At 39.1% G+C, this 24,241-nt stretch overlaps 1 protein-coding gene across 9 annotated transcripts in view; it reads left to right on the top strand.

The window, feature by feature from the left end:
* Positions 1-24,241, top strand: part of alg13 (ALG13 UDP-N-acetylglucosaminyltransferase subunit) — a 131,122-nt gene that overhangs the window by 96,666 nt on the left and 10,215 nt on the right. For 8 of the 9 annotated variants that reach the window (XM_017491946.2, XM_017491948.2, XM_017491949.2 and 5 more), the window contains exons 2-13: positions 13,924-14,093; positions 14,282-14,365; positions 14,482-14,532; positions 15,095-15,141; positions 15,420-15,492; positions 17,001-17,082; positions 17,373-17,538; positions 18,280-18,349; positions 18,435-18,543; positions 23,096-23,160; positions 23,792-23,892; positions 23,995-24,110. In XM_017491946.2, coding sequence (XP_017347435.1) covers positions 13,974-14,093; positions 14,282-14,365; positions 14,482-14,532; positions 15,095-15,141; positions 15,420-15,492; positions 17,001-17,082; positions 17,373-17,538; positions 18,280-18,349; positions 18,435-18,543; positions 23,096-23,160; positions 23,792-23,892; positions 23,995-24,110 — 1,084 coding nt within the window. In that variant the 5' untranslated portion in view covers positions 13,924-13,973. The remainder of the gene's footprint in view (positions 1-13,923; positions 14,094-14,281; positions 14,366-14,481; positions 14,533-15,094; positions 15,142-15,419; positions 15,493-17,000; positions 17,083-17,372; positions 17,539-18,279; positions 18,350-18,434; positions 18,544-23,095; positions 23,161-23,791; positions 23,893-23,994; positions 24,111-24,241) is intronic. The other variant, XM_017491952.2, reaches the window with a different exon arrangement.

Here is a 24,241-nt window from a genome sequence, read left to right on the forward strand (position 1 = left end):
CTTGTACAGGGTTGTATTTTATTTTACAACAGTTCTTTGTCAAAAAATAATGAATCGATCGAGGAAAGAGTTCGTAGTCTGGAGGGTTTCCGTACGAGTCAAAAAATTCTCCGGTGGTTTCGTCATTAAGGCATAAAGCTAGCCAGTGCTCACCCGGCATATGTCTCGGATGTGTGTTTACGATGAACAAAGTAGGAAACTTTCTCAGTGTATGCGTAGGTAGCTCGTCACAGGCCATCATGCCATGAAATATTTTATCTATTTCAGGACAACTTCTCATAACCTCCGTTAGTTCTCTGGTATCCATGCGTTACTGGTAATCGATGAGCACGTTTCTTTGATTGTTTATTTCTAAAATACTGTCGAAACTGGCGTACACGATTAGATTCACCGTGCTCGGAAACGGTTGTCGAAATCTGAGTCGTCAGGAATCAGGTTGAATGCGAATAAAGTATAGCCGTTCAGGTACTCTTCTCTGTTTATTGACAAAGCCTGATCTTTCAGCTACTTTCCTGATCCTAAAATTAAAGAATGGAATTCACGGACCACGTTACCAGACTGAAAAACAGGCTGAAAAGTTTTTGATGGATATTGAGTACCGTCTACGTAGAGCGCGATAAACTCTGCATCGTAATGTTTAAAATTAAAAGGGTTTTTATTGTACAACCCGCTGAAGGAATTGTTGTCTACCATCCCAAAGATAATAGTTTTAGGTAAAGGGCCGAGGAAAAGGTTCTCTTGTGAACAAATGCGACTCCCTGCAGCTAGACTGAAGGTCTTCAAACAGACTCTTTCGATCAGGTACTTGGCTGTGGTACTGAGAAGTGCTTGCCCATGACCGATTTTTACAGATGGTGAGACGGTTACTTTCTTCACAAAAAGAGATGCGTTGAGTATTTTCAGAATGAAATTTGCATTTCCTTCCTTCATCAAGCAGAACTCAGCTTTGCTGCGAACCATTTTAATCCTCAAATTTACACTCAAATACACTCAAAATACCGTTCAGTAAAAGTTTATCCTGAAAAAATATATCTGAGTGAATGTGTCCAATCAGGTCAAAGGTGTTGCTTTCAGCACTGAAACTGGCCCTTTTTTGAGACCTTTGTTTCGGCGGTCTGGGTCTGTGGCGTCCATATGCCCAGCTGTGTCTTTGTAGAATAGCCCGGTGCAAAATTGTGTTTCCAGGGTATCTTTTCCATAGTTGAGAAGACTTTCAAAGGTAGCATGGTATGGATATGTACTGCTGGACTGAGAAATAAGATGATCCCTGAGCATGACATCCACTTGTGAAAAAAGTGAGGCTACGGGATAGTTAACGACTCCAACCTTCGCATCGTAAGCTATATTGGAACCGTTGGGGTTCACGATTTTACAGGACATATGTAAAAAAGTGTTGTTCAAGTTGAGGTAATCCTCCCCATTTCCAGTTACGTAGAACTCCAGGGGCCCGTTGTCCGTAAGAGCGGAAAGTGGAGGTATTTCGACATAAGTGTACTTTTCGATACTCATTTGGGTATAAGGTAATGTGAAAATATCCAATTCTGTCGTGGTACACTCTGAGGATAGACTGTGTAAGAAAGCCATGATGTTAGAAAATGTTCAGCCGCTTTCTCTTATGAGAGATGGAAGGATGCCTGTTGCCTCTCTGCTCGGTCTTTTTCACACTGGTCTTGAGTTTAGTAACCTTACGTCTTTTATTCGGAATCACGTGTCAACGTCCTGGGAGCCTTTTAGATTTTTTACGCGCAATCAATGCAAGGCCCGATCCGTCTTGATTTTGTGTCTTGGTCATAATGTTGATCACTACGTCACTTACGAAACCTTTAGCTGCTGTTTTTAAATGAGGTTTTGCAATAGCAAATCCCCTTTTGAGGAACGGAACCACCATTCTAAAAAGACCCTTGAACAGACCTTCTAGCCCCGACCCATACATGGTGGGGGAGCCTTGAAACCCCGGAAGGCCATTTCCAGCCTGGTGGACATAATAATCCACGTAGGTCTGTGGATGAACGTAGCCCCTATCCACCATTTTACATATGGAACGAATGTTTAGCGGGTCTAAAGTATAGTTTAGCTATAAATTTCCCGTAACTAAAAGGTATAGGCTTGTCCTGATCTGTTTTGACACCGATTACTATATCGGTGCTGTGGTTCTTGGTGAAAGGTACGTAATGCAGCTTATCATAAGTAATTGTGACGACTTTGTTGTTTTCACCCGTTATATGTACACATCTCAGTAATTGGGCAAAACTGTCACCAACTCGTTGATACTCGATAACGTCTGTATATACATACATCGTGTAAAAGCCTGCGTGAATATCAGTGGGGTTAGGTGCGTCTGGTTCTCGGGCCGTTATCGGAACACCTGGGTTCATACCGAGCATATATGCTAATTTTCCATTAGCTTTGAATGCAAAATGTTTTTGGGACGCAATGTGTATTTTATTTTTCATAGGGTTATAGGTTATCTCAATTCCAAGTTCCAATTTCTTCATGTTTTTGTTGATTTCACTAACCAGTTCTTCAATACTTTTGTAATATCCTTGAGTGATATTAAAGTAACTGTTTTGTGTTTTCTTTCCATCCCTCAGGATAATATGACAAGGACAGTCTTCCTCTGTTAACGAGTACCAACTCTGGATATATTGAACCTCTGCGAGCGAGACTTCCCATATCCCGTTCAAATCGATTGGTTTGGCGAATTTAGTAGTGTAGTGCGCGATCTTATTATTAGGGTATATATCCCGCAAGGAATGCTGCCTATGATCCCAAGAACACCATCCCCACCGTCAAACATGGAGGTGGAAACATTATGCTTTGGGGGTGTTTTTCTGCTTAGGGGACAGGACAACTTCACCGCATCAAAGGGACGATGGACGGGGCCATGTACCGTCAAATCTTGGGTGAGAACCTCCTTCCCTCAGCCAGGGCATTGAAAATGGGTCGTGGATGGGTATTCCAGCATGACAATGACCCAAATCACACGGCCAAGGCAACAAAGGAGTGGCCCAAGAAGAAGCACATTAAAGTCCTGGAGTGGTCTAGCCAGTCTCCAGACCTTAATCCCATAGAAAATCTGTGGAGGGAGCTGAAGGTTCGAATTGCCAAACGTCAGCCTCGAAACCTTAATGACTTGGAGAAGATCTGCAAAGAGGAGTGGGACAAAATCCCTCCTGTGATGTGTGCAAACCTGGTGGCCAACTACAAGAAACGTCTGACCTCTGTGATTGCCAACAAGGGTTTTGCCACCAAGTACTAAGTCATGTTTTGCAGAGGGGTCAAATACTTATTTCCCTCATTAAAATGCAAATCAATTTATAACATTTTTGACATGCGTTTTTCGGGATTTTCTTGTTATTCTGTCTCTCACTGTTCAAATAAATCTACCATTAAAATTATAGACTGATCATTTCTTTGTCAGTGGGCAAACATACAAAATCAGCAGGGGATCAAATACTTTTTTCCCCTCACTGTATATACCGGGGGATCTCTCAGCATTTGTTCGGAGATTGTAAAATATTCATCCGTAAAGTTTGGCTCGTATCCTTTTTCAAACTGTCTTTTTAAATGGGAAATTTTAACGATATCACTGACTTTAAAGTTGAATTTTAATTTCTTTAATTTAGGTGAGAACAGTCCGTAGAGGGTTTAAGTACTCTGAAGGAATTGGCTTCGTTGACTTCGGCGGGTTTCATTTTGATGCTGGAATGGTAATTGTAATTGTACGTTTGAATCAGATCCTGTACTAAGTCGATGTATTTTCTCGTGTTAAAAGCGGTAAAATATCTCCACATCCTGGTCTTTAGCGTTCTGTTGAACCTTTCACACACCGATGCTTTTTGACCCGTACCCGTAGCAAAGTGAACAATGTCATGTTTTTTCATTAATGTTTGAAAATCTTTGTTAAAAAACTCCTTCCCTTGGTCAGTTTGTAGTTTTTTGGGGACTCTACCTTCCTTTAGAATGGAATCAAAGGCTTTAGTTACCTCAAGTCCGGTCTTGTTTTGTAACACACATACCCAGGCATATTTGGATAAAATATTTATGCACGTAATCATAAATTTCGCGTTGCCATTACTCTCTGACAGGTTGCTCATATCGAATAAATCAGCTTGTTATTGTTCATCGATGTTCTTTACAAAAACCTTGTTTCTTTTAAACTTTGTAGATACTGGTTTATGTAGACTGTACACATCCTGCTCTGCTAACCAGTTTTTTATTTCAGTATCATTAGCTCTTTTACCTATTTTCTCAACAATAGCTCTTTGCAAACTCTCAATGCCACCATATGAACCAGGTTCTGATGGTGTATAATATATATTCTTCATCAATCGTTCAGTCATTTCGAGTGTCAAGACAAGAATGATCAAGTGTTAATTAAACATTTTTCTCAGAACATGTGAGCATGGTATTATAAATTCAATCAAATTTTCCATTCTAAACAATTGATACCACACACAGGTTTAGACACATGAATAGTTTTACATTCAAACGTTTGAGCAATACATGTAAGATAAAACTTGATACACACAAATGTGTTAAGGACACACGTTATTTACGAATGTCTTCAGCATTTTGTTTTTTTGGCTTCAGGCTTTTCTCGCAGTCAGAATAGACATGGCTTGTTTTGAATTTTCCCATGTATGCGGCGGGTCAACAAGTTCCAGAGATGAATGAAAGGTCCAGTAGTCCACAACGTCTCTGTACACCTGTTCATTGAAAATATCTTTGGTTTTCTCTTTGACCTCGTTCAGCACGGTTTTGATGTGAGGCTCATCTCGCCATTCACACACGATGGCTTCAGCGATTCCTTGAATTTTTTCCAGGGACGGAGTGTTTTTGATCCTGCACAATTTCAGACCTCTTGCCAACGTGTATTTGAATCACGGTTTAAACAGCTTTTTCAGCAATCTGTAGGTGTTCAGGTGCAGATAGTGTTCATCAGGATCGAACAAACATGCGTGTTGGAGTTGACTCGGATAATCGATCGCGCAGCCATGGCAGTTGTCCTTCAGATCTTGTTGGATAATTCTGTCCAGCAGTTCTCCTGTAACCGCACGTATGATGGCCAGCACAGTGTTGGTTATACACCCGTCGGTTTCATCGTTCGTTGTCAGATAGGTCAGATTTCTTTTTCCTAGGTTTTCGCCCATCTTCAAAACCCGAACTGGTCACATCATCATCATCCAGAGAAGAAACAGAGTTGTAGAAAACAGGTCTGGTTCGCAAGCCATATTGCTTGTTGATGCTCAGAATGTTTTGACCTTCGAAATGTAGTCAGACTCATTTATAGATCATGTGGGAGGAGTCTTGGGGAAGGCGGAGTTTCTGCTCAAGAGTAGTATATTGACAATCTCAGAAGAGATCTTCTAGCCTTACTTTTATTTCCCTTGTTTCTTTTTCTCTTCCAATTTTTTCGAATAATTCATCGATTTAATGGAAGTAGCGTTGTAGATCGTGCCAGCTGGTTTGGTCATACCTCACTTCACAGTTTTCTTTGTTATCAGGGGCGTCATCACCGGTTAATACAGCAGCACAGCGCAGTGAAACCTGGTTCTTGGAGAAATTTGTTGCTCTGATGCGGTATTTGCATTGCAGAGATGTACTGTTCCATTTACGTCTGTACGCATCTGGGGAAAAGAAGTCCATTCTAACAATGTAGTCAACATCCATGCGCCATTCTCTGAATTTTTTCCAGTCACACTTGTTAAAAGTTATCCTCTCAGTAGCACAGCTCCAGTGGATGTGACCCGGGACCGAGGACTTGAAAAGCAAAACGGTTCCGTTTTCTGCATCGAAAAAAAATCCGGCTGTACATCCATTTGACATTACCCAATATTGAATCTTTTCATGCTCTAAATTTTTTTCTATTCTTCCCAAAAAAGAGTGAGCTTTTTTCGGAGCATTAGGACATGAGTTAGCCATGTTGTAAGATCACACACGATGTTCGAAGTACAATAGTATTTTAAACCTAGAGGGTGGGTGAGTCTTTCTTCTTCTATAAACTTATGGTGTTTATACTGACACCTACCGGATGGAGCAATTTTAATTTCTTTTGTTCTGATTGGTCAGGGGTGTGTGTGTGTGCATGTGTGTGTGGAATGCACATGACCATACTATGTATGAATGCATTCTATGTGAAAGAACTTGTGTGTTTGTGTGTGGGAATGCACCGGAATCGGATTTAAAGTTTACTACTGACAATATTCAATTAGCTATGGCCTAAATATTTAAACAGGTGTCTTTTTTTCTGATTAGTCAGGGGTATCTTCTGTGTGTGTGTGTGTGTGTGCGTGTGTGTTTGTGTGTGTGTGTGTGTGTGTGTGTGTGTGTATGTACCGGACCCCGGATTTAAAGTTTACTACTGATAAAGTGGTAGTCTTTAACTATGTCTGTCATCACGTTGGTGATGACCTTTTTTGACCTAGGCTTGTCAAAATCAATGATTAATCAATAGCTAGGAATATGGAACAATAGATATCTTTAACTACATATGTCCTATGACGTTGGTGATGACCTTTTTTTGACCTAGGCCTATCTTCTGTATGTGTGTGTGTGTGTGTGTGTGTGAATGCACCGGAACCGGATTTAAAGTTTACTGCTGATAAAATGGTAGTCTTTAACTATGTCTGTCCAATGACGTTGGTGATGACCTTTTTTGACCTAGGCTTGTCCTAGACCTGTCAAAATAAAATATGATTGATTGATAATGATCTTGAACTTGACCTGAGAGTAATGATATGTATCTTTTTGACCTTTGACCTAGACCTGTCAAAAATAAGGTTACAATATATACAAACTATCTCTCTCTAGTGTCATAGGTTGTTTCCTGTATGTTTCATCATTAGTCTCAGTTGTTTTGTGTTCACCCTTGATTATGTTTGTCATTTAAACCCCTCGTTTCTCTTTGCACTTCGCGAAGTATTGCGTGAGTGTTATCACCGTACCAAATGTTTGTACCCTGTTCCTTGTTTTGTTTCAGTCTTTGATCTTGTTTCTTGTTTCTCCTTACATGCTTTTGCCTTGCCTAGTTTATGCCTGTTTGCCAATCGCCTGACCCATTGTCTGTTTTGACAACGCTATTGTCTCATGATTTGGATTTGTCTGCACTTGCATCTGTCCTAACCTCCATTACATGAATTATGTGACAGAATACTTCGCCTCACCGTGGATGCAGCAGGAAGACAGAGGAGACATCATGCCAGGGAAACCAAGGAAACTGTGCCAGCCTTGGATTTTATCCAGTTTCCTCAATGGACTGCCATGGAGCTCCCAGATCCTTATGATGGGTTTTCTTGGATATCCTGAATATTTTCTTGTGGACTGCCAATTTTATTTTGCTAGCCTTGCAGACCCCAGGTCAACATGGCGACCTCTTCCCCAGATTTCCAGCATGAGACCTATGAAGTGGTCTCACCGGCTGAAAAATCGTCTGTCAATGTGACGACCTCAGATCTAGAGCCCCAGTTGGAGGTCAACATGGCGTCCTCCTCCTCAGATCTCCAGCACGAGACCCATGAGGTGGTCTCATCTCCAGAGGTCAAGCATAAAGTCAAGTTCCTGTCCGAGGTCAAGGGGACAGCCTCCCAAGCCACGTTCCTGTCCGAGGTCGACGAGACAACCTCTCACGCCATGTTTTTCACTGAGGTCAACGAGGCAACCTCCAACACCAAGTGTTTGTACCCTGTTCCTTGTTTTATTTCACAGTCTTTGATCTTGTTTCTTGTTTCTCCTTACATGCTTTAGCCTTGCCTAGTTTATGCCTGTTTGCTAATCTCCAGACCCATTGCTTGTTTTTGACCATGCTATTGTCTCATGATTTGGATTTGTCTGCCTGCCTATCTTTAACAAAAGCTCTTATCTGCACTTGCATCTGTCGTAACCTCCATTACATGAATTATGTGACAAAAATAAGAGCTAACCCATCAAGCCTGAAATTCATAGAATGTGGCTATTGTCATAAAGTGAGACATATGATTTCTGAGTGTCGAATTTTAAAATGAAAACAAAAGCGACAAGATTCTCTGCTGACTCAACCTCACAGTTCAGTATTAGTGAAACTGTCTTAGCAGCCCACAAGTTCTGTATCGCCTGACGAGTGTTTGCAACCTTTCGTGTTTGTCAGTTTTGTATCGTTGGCTGGTCATGTTGAGGACCAGAAGGCTGTGAAGATCTTGCATGATATGGGGGGATCTCAGTCTTTTATACTGATCGACCCTCTGCCTTTTTGTGCAGAGTCATACAGTACCTGTCCCTCTCTATCGCATCTGGTTGTCGTCTGATTTAGTCTCTGGCTGTTTTAATGTAGCGGCCCATTCTTCCCTACCTGTGCAAGGTATTGATTTTATCATCGGAAATGATATCGCTAGAGGCAAAGTAATGTCAGTTGTGCATGTTACTAATACTCCACTTACCAATCAACAACCTGATGCGTTCGCAAAAAACTTCCCATATGTGTTTACTGCTAGTGCAGTTACGACACGCACTCAGTCGAAACATCTTGTTAAGGAGAATGAAATGTATTTAGGCAAGTCTGTTTTTGCAGATAGTTTTGAGAAGGATGCATTCTCTGAGCCTTTGGATGCTCCTAAGCCATTCACAAAGTCTGTTGTTTGTCCAGATCCTGACATATTTCTGAATATTTCATGTGAAGTTTTTACTGAGGCTCAGAAAAGTGATCCTACGCTAGAGAAATTTTGTTTAAGTGCTGACATTAGAATGTCACTGCCATGTAACCATCAGTTTTATTGGAATAACACTTTGTTAATGCACAGCTGGAATGCTCGATTATTGAGTGATGAGAATTCGGATTGGAATGTGGTCCATTACATTGTGGTACCCTTGAAATTTTGACAACATATTTTGAGTTTGGCACTTGATCATTGTTGGTCTGGACACTTTGGTGTAAATAAAACCTACAATCGGGTGCTCCAACACTTCTTTTGGCTGGGTGGAAAGCTGACGTGTCTCGATGCTGTAAAACTTGCCATATGTGTCAAGTAGAAGGAAAGCCCAATCAGATTGTGCCACCTGCTCCACTTTGTCCTATTCCAGCTACAGGTGAATCATTTGAACAGGTTCTTGTAGCTTGCGCTGGTCCACTTCCACAAACTAAATCTGGTTCTCAGTATATTTTAACAATTATGTGCGCTGCCACACGATTTCTGGAAGCGATACCATTATAGAAAATAACTGCAAAATATGCCACTAAAGCTCTAACAAAGTTTTTACTACGTTCAGATTGCCGAAGACTGTTCAAACTGATCAAGGCTCGAATTTCTTGTCTAAATTTCTAAATGCAGTGAAAGCTCTGAAAGTGTCACCTGTTGTATCCAGTGCCTATCATCCAGAAGCACAGAGTGCTTTGGGTTACACTGAAATCTACTCTGTGAAAATATTGCCTGGAGACAGGGAATAGGTGGGATGATGGAGTCCCTTTGGTTTTATTTGCTGTTCGTGAAGCGCAGCAAGAGTCACTTGGTTTTAGCCCATCCAAATTGGTTTTTGGACATAACGTCGATTTTGTTTCAGCCTGTGCTGTTGCAAAAGAAGCGCTTTCTCTCTCGCAAAAGAAAATTAAGCGTTGTTTTCACAAACAAGCTATTGTGTGTAATTTTACACGGGGAGAAAACGTGGTAGTGTTGCTTCCATCCCCTGGTTTTGTAGGTCCATATGTGGTTAAGAGCAAGATGAGTGACCCTGATTACATAATCCATACTCCGAGCGATGATGGAAGACATAATTGTGTCATGTAAATATACTGAAACCATATCTATGCCGTACTGAGAAAACTGACAAGGCAAATAACCTTTCCGAGCGTAAACCACATCTTGTGCCAAGGGTAGAACGAGTGTCTTTACTGTCTCATACTCTGGATACTGAAGATGATGAGATGATGGATTGAAAATGTCCACGGAAATGTTAAATTTTGACTTGGTGGAAAGTCTGGTACATCTGTCATCCACCATTGAGGTGGGTAATGCCGTCCCAATGAAGCAGCATGCGTATAGCTGTCCAGCAGGTAAGAGTGAGATTATGAAGCATGAATGGAATATCTAGTCCAGAATGACTTTGCTAAAAAGAGTAATAGCCCTTGGAGTTCACTATGCGTTTTAGTGTCTAAAGCTGACAAGTTTTTTTGTACGGATTTTTGCAAAGTGAATTCTGTTACTATACCGGATGCATTTCCATTGCTGCGTATAGAGTATTGTATCGATAACCTTGGCACCACTTGGTACATTACTAAACTAGATCTTTTAAAAGGCTATTGGCAGGTGCCATTGAATGAACGTGCCTCTGAGATTTCCGCATTCATAACTACTGATTCCTTCCTTCAGTGTACGCAGATGGCGTTCGGACCTCGAAACATACCCGGTATGTTTTAAAGGTTAATGTCCATGATTTTGGGTGATGTTCCAAATTGTAATATCTACTTAGATGACGTAGTCATTTATTCTTCTACGTGGGTTTACCACATTTATACATTGCACAATGTTTTTAGTCGATTAGCAGCCGCATCCTTAACGTTAAACTTGATGAAATGCGACTTTGCTTATCGATCACATATTTTGGAAAACAGGTTAGAAATGGTCAAGTACATACCATGGACACAAAAGTGACCACTATCCTTGTGTATCCTGTACAATGCAAGAGTTGCAACGATTTTTAGGGATGGCTGGCTAGTACAGATGCTTCTGTAAGAATATCTCGACTGTGGTTTCTCCTTTAACAAAAATGTGCAGTCCTAAAGTTGTGTGTGTGTACAAAGCCTCTCCTTTGCAGTACTCCGGTGTTGTCTGCTCCTGACTTGGTTCATCCGTTTAAGCTTGAGGTGGATGCCAGCACGAGCAGCAGGAGTTGGAGCTGTCCTGCTTCAGGATGGTGCTGATGGCCTGTCTCATCCAGTGTCTTATTTTTCTGCTAAATTCAATGGTCACCAACTGAATTATTCTACTATTGAAAAAGAGGCTCTGACTATGTTGCTTGCTTTGCAGCACTCCAATGTGTATGTCGGATACAGCTCTACGCCCATCATTGTCTACATGGACCACAATCCATTGATTTTCTTAAATAAAATTTACAACCAACGGTTGATGTGCTGGGCTTTAATGGGTCAAAATTATCTTGAGATCCACCACAAAAATGGAACTGACAATGTCGTGAAAGATGCCCTTTCTAGGCAATTGTTTAATTTTAATTAAATTTTCTTAAGTAATACTGGGTTTGTATAATTAATTCTCTTCTTGCTTTCACTACAAGCTTCACCAAGAACCGGTTTTTTAGGTGGGGGAGTGTTATAGCCCGTGCCTTGAGTGTGTTTCTTGTCCTGCATGTTCTTCAGTAACACACACATTCACTCATCTGAACACAGTAACATTACTTGATTCTGTAAATGTACGACACTTCTTACATATTATACATACAATTACATGTTATAACCCCATTACAGTTACAGCACTTATAAAAATCACAATTACTTTTGTTTCTAAATATAGCCAAATATACAATCAAAACATATTTGATCAAAATGAATATTTTAGTCAGAGTTATTGTGCTTCCCTTCTATTGCACGCTGTTTGATTGACATGAAGTTTAATGGAGACTCAGGGCGAGTCTTTGCTGTCAGGGTGAGCCTTTATGTAAAATGGAAATATTGGCATGAATTTCTAACATTTACAGATAAGGATATAAATGTAAAAATATAATTTCTTTACTGAAGAAAACATGTCTGGAACACTTTAACAGCACATGCATCTGTTGCAACATCTGACATGACAAGCCACGTTAATACACTTACGAGTTTGTTTGAAGCACCTAATATAAAACATTCTCATGTTTTTGACAATTTGGATCGTGCACTTTTCCCTCAGCAGCTCACTCTTTTACCTCCGCTGTTTTTCAGATGTGTTTTATTCATAGAAATGCATTTTTCACCATTGTGAACAAACGTCACTATTGGGGGTTATCCACAGTTATGTCACAAACCCAACTAATCGATAATCGTTGTCAGTTAGTTTAATTATCGATTGTTATCGATTTTATCAATTAGTTGTTGCAGCCCTAATATTGAACTATCCAAAACACAAACCATTGCAAACAAATCACACTCACTACGCTGTTGGATGTACAATTCTAAAATGGTTGTGAAGGTTAGTAGACCCTTCTCCATATGATATTTTTACCTTACAAATTGTACGTTCTGCCTTTATGTTGTCTATATTATTAAAATCCATGTATTAAATGTATTAAAATGGAGAATGTTATCACACGTGATTTGTCACATGCACATATACGTCAACACAACATTCAGTTAGTGGAGTGCATGGCGTGTGCGTGGCCGAGCAGTGTGGCAAAAAGATCATCCTATTATTCTGTCTTGCATTAATTTACAAAAAAAAAAAAAAAAAATTATTGTCTCTCAGACAGGAGGTGGCTCCCATCGTTCACTTAAAGACTCATTCATGAATGACACACCACTAGTAAAATATAGTGGCTTTGGATGAGAGGGGAGTTGATTGCCAGAAGTCAAAGATGTCATATTTAAGTTTATGTTCAGCTTGTTTACAGTTGTTTGATAAATTGCTATTAAACACATTCGGACAGATTTTAATTGCTAGTTTTATTCACAAATCTTATCGTTTTGGTTATGGGGTGCCAGAAATTCAGGAAATGGAACACTGTCTTCTAACAGTAAAAAAAGAGGGCGTCAGCTACCCAGTGATGTTAGCTAGCTGTAATTCTAATGTGACAAGAAGCCAAACTAATGTTTTGATTAACATTATGTCGTGAAAACAATGTATTTCTAACACATTTTAGTTTTCAGTTCTGATATAATAATTTAGTTCTTACCTTGGGCACACTGAGTGACAACAAAGTCAAAGTGTAACCCCATGTGGGGCCCATATAAACATGTTGGCTGGAATAATTCATATCATGCTGTTCAGCTTTATGTGACGAATAGTGCCACGCATGATTTAAAGAAGTAGTATGTTCTTTCTGAACTACTCCTCAATTTGTTTGTCTTTTCTGGCCATAAAAAACTGCCTTATGTCTATTCCGTCTCTCTTACTCATGACATCACCAATGTTAAATTAAATCTGAGTGCAAAAATAAGCCTCTGCTATTTACATATGAAAAGGTGATTGCATTTTCAATTTATTACCAACCAAAACTATACACAGACAAAACAGACATTCATATGGTAGGCCTATTGGTATGGGGCAATTCAGAAAAGAAGAACAAAAAGAACCACAGTTTTTGTATGATACACCTCAGTATGCCAGTATGTCAAAATTATATTGAATCGATTCCTAACCATTTAACCGCTGAATGGATGATAACGAGAGAACAGGCGTACACACATAGCTTATTGTTGCCATAATAAAGGACGTAACTTTCATGCGCGAGCATAGGCGCGCAATTAAAATACACGCTGTGAGAAAAGTAGCCTATATGGTCTAAATGATATTTTTGTGGTTGTAAATTATTTGTCCGAGTCGTATGCTATGTTAATTAACAGTATTTTATCAGTTTGCTTCCTTCACACCGAAATCTTAAACTGACCTCAAGACAACAGGTAAACTGTTAATAATTTCACCATAAACATTTCATTTTGATAAACTGTGCATGAAATTTATACTCGAGATTCAACTACATTTAGATTATAATATGTATAATAGTATGACCCATTTTAGGGGTGGTCAACTTTATATTGACATTTTATTTTCAGATAGACTGAGCAATGCGAACTATTTGTCACTATTAAAACTTAGTAGTGTATGACAATTTTCAAGACTCCCCCTTACATCCTGTTTTGATTCTCGGGGGCGGGAAAAAAATTCAATTAGTGCTCATTGGGAGCACCTGTTCTCCTTCGGAACTGGGGGATCACCCACATTTCGCCCTTTTCCCTGTTGGCGTTAGTGAACCGTTAAGACGCTTTGCGTTCGCTCTAGAATACGGTTTTCTTTGCAATGCAGAAAGCGTTGAAGAAGTATTTCGTGAACATGGATGAGTACCTAGCCAGTCTCGGTTTATACCGAAAAATGATGGCTCGGGACGCGTCCTGTTTATTTCGAGCGGTTTCTGAGCAGGTACTCTGTTTTCACTTTAAAATAAACGTGGAAAAATAAGGGGGTTTGCTTACCGTCCTCCAGAAGCTCGCAGCAGCTAGTGCAGTTAGTGTAGTTGAAGCGTTGTTCCTGAGTAAATAGCTAGGTTGATTTTGTGTCCTTTATAACTTGTGTAACTTGAGCGACTTTTTGTTTGTTTATGTCGATAGCTTTATTTCTCCCAGAGTTACCATCAAAAAATAAGAAAAGACTGCGTCAACTTCATGAGGGCGAATAAATACAACTTCGAGCCTGTGAGTTCATAAAGTTTCTCCCCCCCGACTCCCCCCCCCCCCCCCCCCCCCCCCCCGCCAGGATTTTTGTTTGAAATAAGTTGTGGCCTTTTTTTGTTGTTTTTTGTTTATTGCAGTTTGTTGAAGGGTCTTTTGAGAAGTATTTGGAGCGTTTGGACGACCCGAAGGTTAGTGTATTTGAATTAAACAGCGCTGCAGGTGTCCTGACAAATTATTCTGCCTAGGGTGATGGCCTCATAAGAGATTTCGCGAGCGCACTTCAGTTTTGCTCACCCATAAGTTCATCCTTCTTAATGTTTTAATGCTAGAGGCATATTCTGATCTTGAGTTAGCCTATAAAAATATGCTACCTGTAGTTCTATGATGAAAGCATTTTCTGAAAGGGCCAAAAAAAAAAAAAAATTTAAGTGGACAAAATAGCATAAAATTTGGGATATAGTTTCACAAAGACCAAACTGTGTTGGACTCCGGTGAAATGGAAAATAATTGAGGCTGAAAAAAGTTGATGGAAGATACTTGCAGGAAAAAACATCACGTAACTTAAAAATGGTAGCCTTTCACAGCAACAGCTAGTTTTGTTGCACCATCCAGGTTCCATTCATTATAAAAAAACAATGGAGATTTATGACATACAACATTTGATCTGGCAACGTTTGAGCATTTGACATTGTGCAGTTGCTGGGGTTTGTGTAAAATGTGACCTGATGTGCTATTTAAACTTACTTTTAGGAGACTGTGGGACAAGTGGAGATTAAAGCTTTGTCTCTGCTTTACAGGTGGGGTATTCTTTAAAGTTGATTTACTATATTGTTAATTTTGACATAAAAAAAAGCAAGTGTTCCGATTTCTGGTCCCTATATAGACTTAAACCTATATTGAAGTATGAAATAATTTAGTTTCCAAAATTTCCCATGTAAATATAATTGATGCACCTTTTACTGTGAACAGGGTTTAGAAGAAAAAAGTATCCATGTATTATGTGGTCACCCATAAATCATGTGGCTAGATGTAACTTTGTGGTTGGATTGTGATGTAAATATGGTGTTTGGTGCAGGCGACACTTCATCATTTACAGGTACCCTGGGAAGTCACCAACTGAGATTGGAGAGGAGGATCACTTGTCTAAGGCAAGTTGTGATTGGTTAGTAGTGCTTGGTGTGTAAGACTAGGTTGCTTTGTTGGCAAGAGGTCTAAACATGTAAACATGAATTTGGGGTTATTGTGTGGTGTGTGTGTGTGTGTTTGTGTGTATTTTTTTTTTTTTTTTTTTTTTTTAAACCAGAAAGTGCTGGAAAGATGCACGTTGGGTTTTGGCAGCTTTCACCCTAAAGTGCTGTAAAGGTTTTGGAAGTATCTGCTGTTTGAAAACAGCAAAAAAGGCCAATTATAGTACATAATTTGTTTTAATGCTCTGAATTAATTTTTTTTTTTGTGTGTGTATATTAGGGATGCACCGAATGTTCGGCAACCGAAATTATTCGGCCAAAAAAAGCATTTTCGGTGTCCGGCCGAATAAATTTGACCGAACAGAGATGTGTTTGACGCAACCAAATAGCCTAGTAACCAGGCTGAGATGAGCTAATGTCACGATCTCGATGAGGGGGGTGCGCATGCACAAGCTACGTGCATGAGCCACGTGCTCTTCGGATGTTTACTGTGGACACGTGGGTTTGTTTTGTTTCTGTTCCGGAGTATTGTCACGTGGTGAGATGTAAGGGAGTAGAGTACGGAAGCAGGTAAAGACGTACTTATTTAAGGGCAGGCAGACAAATCCAAATCGTAATCCAAAAAACTTAGTCAAGACAGGCAAAGGGAATCAAAGTCGCGGTCACAGAAAACGTGGTCAAAACAAGAAACATGAACTAGTACTATGGACTGGGAGTGGAAAAACCAGCGGGGACTAAATGAACTAATCTATAGTTTAAACTAACTAGATCTATCAAGGAACATAACATTAACAACGTATCTAACTATACTATATCTACTATAATACTCCGCATGGTGTACCGGGACGCAAGCATTATATATCCCCAATATAATAAGCCGTATATAACCGACTAGAACCATTTTTTGCACTCTTGTCAATGCACTTTTTGGTTGTAGGCTACAGAGTGTTGCATTCTTTCAGCAGTCAATTATAGGTCTAGCATAGGCTATTCAACGGGGGCTCAAAGATGATCACACTATTTTTATTTTATTTATTTAAAGTTATATTGTGCCTTGTTGGTAGCCTTTGCCTGCTGTAATGGAAAAAAGCACATTTTGACTATTTAATGTATGCAATAGTGAGAAAAATGGCAAAATAAATGGAAAAAACGTATTCTGCAATTGGCCAAGTTTGTCATTATATTCGGTTTCGGCCAAGAATTTTCATTTCGGTGCATCCCGTGTGTTTTTTATTTATATATATCTCTATCTCTCACTCTCTCTCTCTCAATCACACCTACCGCACTTCTGTAATCACTCTACTTTTGCAACACAATATAGTCAGAGTGTACTGTTGGAACTTGAACACTTGTTTTTTCACTTTCTATCACTGCACTCCATACAGAGTGCAGTCACTTTTGACGTTTACAGTATTTTTATTTTGACTTCTGAATGATGGATTTAAACAGTAATTTATTGTGTATGACAGATTTTGCTCTGTTGCTCAAATAATGGCCACTATGACATTGTGTACCCAAGGACCTACCCAGTGAATGCAGCATTATGCCAATGTGAGTTTTGCATAAGCCTTCAAATTAAAGTCTACAGCCAGTGATAGTCTGTTTAACACACTTTAAAAAAAAAAAAAAAAAATTTGTAGCTGCATTATAGATTTAACCACATTAGTAAAATAAGTATTCTTAAATAAGTGCTTTTCAAAAAATTGCCTTAGGGATCAGTAAAGTACTCCTATCTGCATGCTGTACATCCTTAGGCATGGGTACTCCTTTTTCATGAATGGAAACGGTTTGGCATAAGGAAAAAAGTGGTTGGATCTTTAATTCTATTTCTTTGTTTGAAGCCCTGCTATATGAGTTGTTGTACACACATGTTCTTGGTGTCGAAGAGGAGGATCTCCATATGGCACTGGATGGGTTTAGAGGAGGAGGAGGAAGGCGTTACAGGAACAGCTTCTCTGGGTGCAGTGAGGATGCTGGTTATGATCCTGTTGAGGACGGTTCTCCCAGGTCTCGCTATACATTTTGTTTTGGTTCACAACTAAATGAATTGTAAAAGGGGGTGGGGGCTGTAATGCCCAATTGAATTTTGACACAGCTTAACAGTGATTGAATTGGAGAGAGAAAAATCATATACAACTGGTTTTCTGAATATCTCACGTGGATACTATAGATTTGTCCCTAATAACTGCTGCTGTAATCATAAAGACGGTCTTATTCCAATACCCTTATTCACAATATGCTCATCCTGGACATTCTCTCAGCATGCATTACTTTTTGACTCGACTCTTTTACAGCTTGTAAGAGTGAAGTCAAACAGTACACTTTTAAACAAACAAACAAAAAAAATCCAGTATTTACCAGCAGTTGACTGGGCTCCCTTTGGAGTCCGGTTCCTTTCAAGGTTTCCTCCTCATTTTGTTTCAGAGGTGTTCGTTTTTTTGTTTGTTTTTTTTTCATGCCAGTGTTGCATCTGGCTTGATCTGAGATCTAAATCCTTATTTCTTCAAAACTGCTTTGACATTGTCTGTTAAACTTGAAACAAAAATTATTTGTATAAAATAATATAAGGGACATAAGGTTGTTTGAATTAATTCAGATCCAGTTCACATAACCATAAGTGATGGCAGTATATTTTATTAATATTCAGTTTTGTATATTAGCTTTATCCTTCTCAAACTAAATTTTTATACACTTTTTTTTTTTTTTTTTTTTTTTTTAATATATATATAATGTGCATTACTTTTATAGAGAGGAGTGGGAGCCAAGTGGTCATACCCGCTCTGAGGAAAAAGTTAAAGTTGGAACTGAAGACCAAAAGGTAATGGAATCCGAAGTGTCTTATGGAATAAAGCCATGTACATTTGAGTGACTTGACAGATTATGCTTTGGGAACTTTACTTCAGGCTACAGACGGCCCAGCAAAGATTGCCCTTCCTTACAAGGTACTGAAAGCCTTAGACCCAGAGTTGTACCGCAATGTGGAGTTTGACATGTGGCATGACAGCCGAAAAGGTGAGATGTGGATTAAACACAATCGCAAAAAAATTATATGCAACGGAGTATTGATTCATGTTGTTTTTTCTAAAGGCATGCATAAGTTATGGAGTAGTCTACTGTAGTTCCCCCTCTTGGGGTGGGTTGTTTTTTTTTTTTTTTTAAATATGCTTTTACAGACTAAAGCTGCCTCTGTGGCACGTGTGTGTGTGTATATATAAATGTATGTATATGTGTCTCTCTCTCTCTCTCTCTCTCTCTCTCTCTATATATATATATATATATATATATATCTAAACTGGTGGGCTAGTGTAACATACCCACTGTATTACTGATTTGCCGGTCATCCTTTTAGGATAATTTATACAACTTCTAAAGTAGTTCCTACTGTTGACCAGCATATGTCCTTTAATGTCTGTAGTTTAGTAAGTGGCAGGATTCAGCAACAAGTAGTACATGTTAGTTCGTGGTGGCACATTGAACCAACAGGAGTGCATTTAGATGTACAGTGGTACTTGAAATTTGGGAACCCTTTAGAATTGTCTCTCTGTGCATAAATATAACCTAGTATAAATAAAACATTTAGATTTTCAAGTCTAAAAGATGACTGAGAACCCAATGAGACATATTATACTAGGTCATTTATTTATTGAGAAATGGTCCAATGTTACATTGGTTTAGTAGTTAATTTGAAGGTGAAATTAGGCAGGTGCTTTCAATCAATGGGATGACTATCAGGTGTGAGTGAGCACCTTGTTTTATTTAAATAACAGGGATCTATCAGAGTCTGATCTTCACAACACATGTTTGTGGAAGTGCATCGTGGCATGAACGAAGGAAATTTCTGAGGACCTCAGAAAAATAATTGTTGATGCTCATCAGGCTGGAAAAGATTACAAAACCATCTCTAGAGTTTGGATTCCACCAATTCAGTGAGACATTGTGTACAAATGGAAGAAATTCAAAACCACTGTTACCCCAGCAGTGGTCGACCAACAAAGATCACTCCCAAGGGTGAGATGTGCAATAGACCACCAGGTCACAAACACAGGGTAACTTCTAAGCAACTAAAGGCCTCTCTTACATTGGCGAACGTTACCATTAATGAGTCCACCATCAGGAGAAGACTGAACTATGGTGTGAATGGCAGGGTTGCAAGGAGAAAGTCACTGCTCTCAAAAAGATAACATTGCTGCATGTCTGAAGTTTGCTAAAGATCATGTGGACAAACCAGAAAGCTTTTGGAAAAATGTTTTGTGGCTGGATGAGACCAAAATAGAACATTTTGGTCTAATTGATGAGCGTTATTAAAACAGAAATTAAAACAATGCATTGCAGCATAAGAACCTAATCCCATCTGTAAAACATGGTGGTGGTATTATCACGGTATGGGCCTGTCTGGGTCAGGATGACTTGCCATCATTGATGGAACAATGAATTCTGAATTATACCAGCAAATTCTAAAGAAAAATGTCAGCACATCTGCCCATGAACTGAATCTCAAGAGAAAGTGGGTCATGCAGCAAGACCCTAAGCACACAAGTCAATTCTACCAAAGAATGGTTAAAGAAGAATAAAGTTAATGTTTTGGAATGGCTAAGTCCTAACCTTAATCCAACACAAATGTTGTGGAAGGAACTGAAGCAAGCAGTTCATGTGAGGAAACCCACCAACATCCCAGAGATGAAGCTGTTCTCTACTGAGGAATGGGTTCAAATTCCTCCAAGCCGACATGCAGGACTGATCAACAGCTACCGGAAACATAGTTTGTTCCAGTAATTGCTGCACAACAGGGTCACACCAGATACTGAAAGCAAAGGTTCACATATGTTTGCCACTCACATGTATGTAATATTGGATCATTTTCCTCAAATAAATGACCAACTATGTTTCTCATTTGTTTAATTTGGATCTTTTGTCAATGTTTAGGACTTCTGATGTTTTTGGTATTTATGCAGGGATATAGAAATTTCTAAAGGATTCACTAACTTTCAAGCAGCACTGTACATATCAAATAAGTTGGCATTTTTCTTTTCTGTGTGATGGATGGGAGGAAAAAATGCTGGTATCAGCAGCCTGTTGACTAAACAATGCTGTGAAAAAGATGACTTCTGTTTTTGTACATCTCATACTAAATTGTTTCAGAAATGAAAACAAAGGTAACCTGAGTAAACACAAATTTAAATGATGTTATTTATTGAAGCAAAAAAGTTATCCAATACCAACTGGGCCTGTGTGAAAATGTATTTGACCCTGTAGTTACTAATTCCCCAAATCTGTGAAACTGCATGAAATTTATAATTGGGGATACCTAAACCATGTTCAATCAAATTAACACTTAAATAGAACTTTTTCAACAGCATGAAGTTGGTTAAAAGGTCTTACCCAGTAACACACTGTGCCAAAATTGAAAATTCCAAAAATGATGGTGATTGAAATACATCAGTCTGAGAAGGGTTATGAAGTTATTTCAAAGGCTCTGATATCAGATCGAAGGACCAAAGTGAGAGCCATTATCTCCAAATGGGAAAACTGTGCACAGTAGTGCACTTTCCCATAAGTGGCCGACCTTCCAAAATTCCGCCAAGAACACAAACTAATCATCCAGCAAGTCATAAAAGAGCTGAGGACAACAAAGGACCTACATCCCCCTCTTGCGTCTGTAAAGGTCTCTATTCATGACTCCACTATCAGAAAGATACTGGGTAAAAATGGCATCGATGGAAGACTGGCGAGGTGAAAACTACCTCTAACCTAGAAGAACTTTAAGACTCGACTGCATTTATCCAAAACACTCCTTGATGATCCTCAAACCTTTTGATAGGATGTTCTTTCGATTGATGACTCGAAAGTGGAACTGTTTGGAAGATGTGGGTACTGTTAGATCTGGCATAAATCAAACACAGAATTCTACAAAAATAACCTCATACCTATGATCAAGCATGGTGGTGGAAGTGTGATGGTGTCAGGGCCTGGGCAACTTGCAATAATTGAAGGAAATGTGAATTCTACTCTCTACCAGAAAATCCTAAAGAATGTCTGCAAGTTGAAAATCAAGTGCAACTAGATCATGCAGCAAGATCTCTCTCTCTCTACACACACACACACACACACATATCTGTGCTATATAAATATAGCATAGCACAGAAATATTTTTAGAGTAGTATTTCATATGGAGTTAATATCAAAAAGCTTAAATTGGTCCTATATATTTCCAGTTTGATGTTCAAAGATAAAGTAGAAATGCTTTTGTTTGTGATGACTGAATGTGAACCTAACAGGAGGTGTTTGAGAATTCAGTCACTCAATTCTGATAATATGAATTAACATTCAGTAAGTTAAAAAATCTTACTTTAATCTTCAGATTTTAGTTAGTGTTAATTTGAGTAATGTTTTCTGTTTGAGACCAGTTACCGTGAAACAACTTGTTGAAATGGAGAGTTTTTATTTGCATTTATTTCAGAATTGTGGAATTATTAATTTGAGTGCATAAAAGGCAGCACTATCGGTATCTGCTGAGAAGTTTAGTATTGGTGCATCTCTAATTTTATTTATTTATATGTATGTATGTATGTATGTATGTATGTATGTATGACACAGAAGCTAGCTGCAGCAGTGAGGGCAGGCCCAAACACTATGAGTACAGGAAGCGAGTACTGTAGAGTAAGTTGTTTTGTGCTGATGTTATGTGAAACCCAGATCTAAGGCTTTACAATGTCCTAATGAATCTTTGACGTGTGTGCCGAATTTCATGGGTTTTGAGCATGTTAGGGGCCTCAAAAGTCCCTGAAACCCCACAACAATAATAATTCTTAGTAAAACAATTGGGCCCTAATAACTGTTTTCTCAGGTTACCTTTTGTTTTATGTTGTATTTTGTTTGAAGATCTAAAATTATTTAGAGATGCACAAAAATTGAGGAAATCAAATACTTTCACAGCATTGTACTTGTCTTCCAGGCAACTAGAGATGATAAACTGACAGCCAAGACTGTCTTTTTGTCCTGGGTGAAAAGGTTACTGATTTGTCTACTCCTAATATACATGAGTATGTCTAGCATAGATATAGATATTTGTAGGATGGTTACTTCTTAAATTAAGCACTAGTATTATGCACTACACTGGAGTAACACCCCAAAGTGTAATGAACCTATGACATTAACCTGTGCTATAATAGATGCCACTGGTACGGTCACTTATTTTTCCTTAACTAACTTCAGTACTTGGAATGTCCAGCCATTTAGGTATACTATACTGACTGACTATAGTTTTAGCACTTCATCTGGGTATTTATAGTCTATTATCCTAGCCCGGTTTACTATGATTTGAGAAGCATCTCTGTTTAAACAAATTAACTAATCTTTTTATGGTGTAGTACAGAGGGAAAGCACAAAACTATATAGTGGTACCTTCCAGAAATTATGGTAGCAACAGTCATGCTTACAAGCCATTCAATCCACTCATTCTTTTAGAAAAAGAATCACACATTCCCTGTCAGTTTTAGTAATGTCAAGATGTATGATATAAATGTTGCCTTCACTATTAAATTTATGATGGATTTGGTGTTTTCAGAACTCCAGAAGACTGATTATATGGTGTTTGCTGGTAGACAATATTTCTTAGGAGACAAGTGTCAGGTATGACTGTCTGGGATAACGTTGGTGTTAGTTTGGGGTTTGTTGTGTGGGTAGGGTGTTTTTTTAAATAGGTTTTTAACATGCAGTGTATATAGCCAAATGTTTGTGGACACCTGACCATCACACCCATATGTGGACCTTGCCCAAACTGACTAGAAAGTTTGAAGCCACAATTGTATAGGATCTATTTTGTATGCTGTAGCATTAGTTTTTTCACTTGGAACAAAGAGGCCCAAACCTGTTACAGCATGGCAGTGCAGTTGTGCACAAAACGAGCTACATAAAGATATGGTTTGCCAAGGCTGCAGTTGAAAAACTTGAGTGGCCTGCACAGACCCCTGACCTCAACACCACTGAACATATTTTTGGGATGAATTGGAATGCCGACTGTGCCCCAGGACTTCTTGCCTAACATCAATACCTGAACTCGCTAATGCTTTTGTGGCTCCATGGGCAAATCCCCACACCCAAGCCCCAAAATCTAGTAGAAAGCCTTCTCTAAGGAATGGAGGTCATTATAACAGCAAAGGAGGGTCTCAACATGGAATGGGATGTTCAAAAAGCTCATATGGCTGTGATGGTCAGGTGTCGACAAACTTTTCACCCTTTAATCTTTGTTTTTTTTGCTCAGGTACGTTTGGATCCAAAAGGCAAGTACTACAATGCTTTCATCCAGGAGGTAGGGACTCATTCCAGTGCAGTGACTGTGTTTATTGAAGAGCTAGGTGAAAAGTGAGTTTTACATAAACAAATGTGGGTGTCATATGAATCTGAGAACAGTTCTTGGTATCTAATAAAACTTAGTTTACCTCAGTGTCATCTGCTGTGTCTTAGACATTTGGTGTCCTTGACTAATCTGAAGCCAGTGAATCCTGTCCCAGCATGGAACATTACACCAAGCAGGAAGACCAATTCCTACAGCCATTCTGAACAGTACCCAGGAGAGCTAGGTGACCTTCTTTTCTGTGTACCAGCTACAACACAATGTTCTATAAATTGGAATTTTCCTAGTAAACAAGTTGATTTCAGTAGTAAGATGAGTATGCATAGATGTCAATACCCCTACAATTGGCAGGTTGTT

This window comes from Ictalurus punctatus, chromosome 18 (genome assembly GCF_001660625.3).
Source record: "Ictalurus punctatus breed USDA103 chromosome 18, Coco_2.0, whole genome shotgun sequence".
Taxonomy (NCBI): Eukaryota; Metazoa; Chordata; class Actinopteri; order Siluriformes; family Ictaluridae; genus Ictalurus; species Ictalurus punctatus.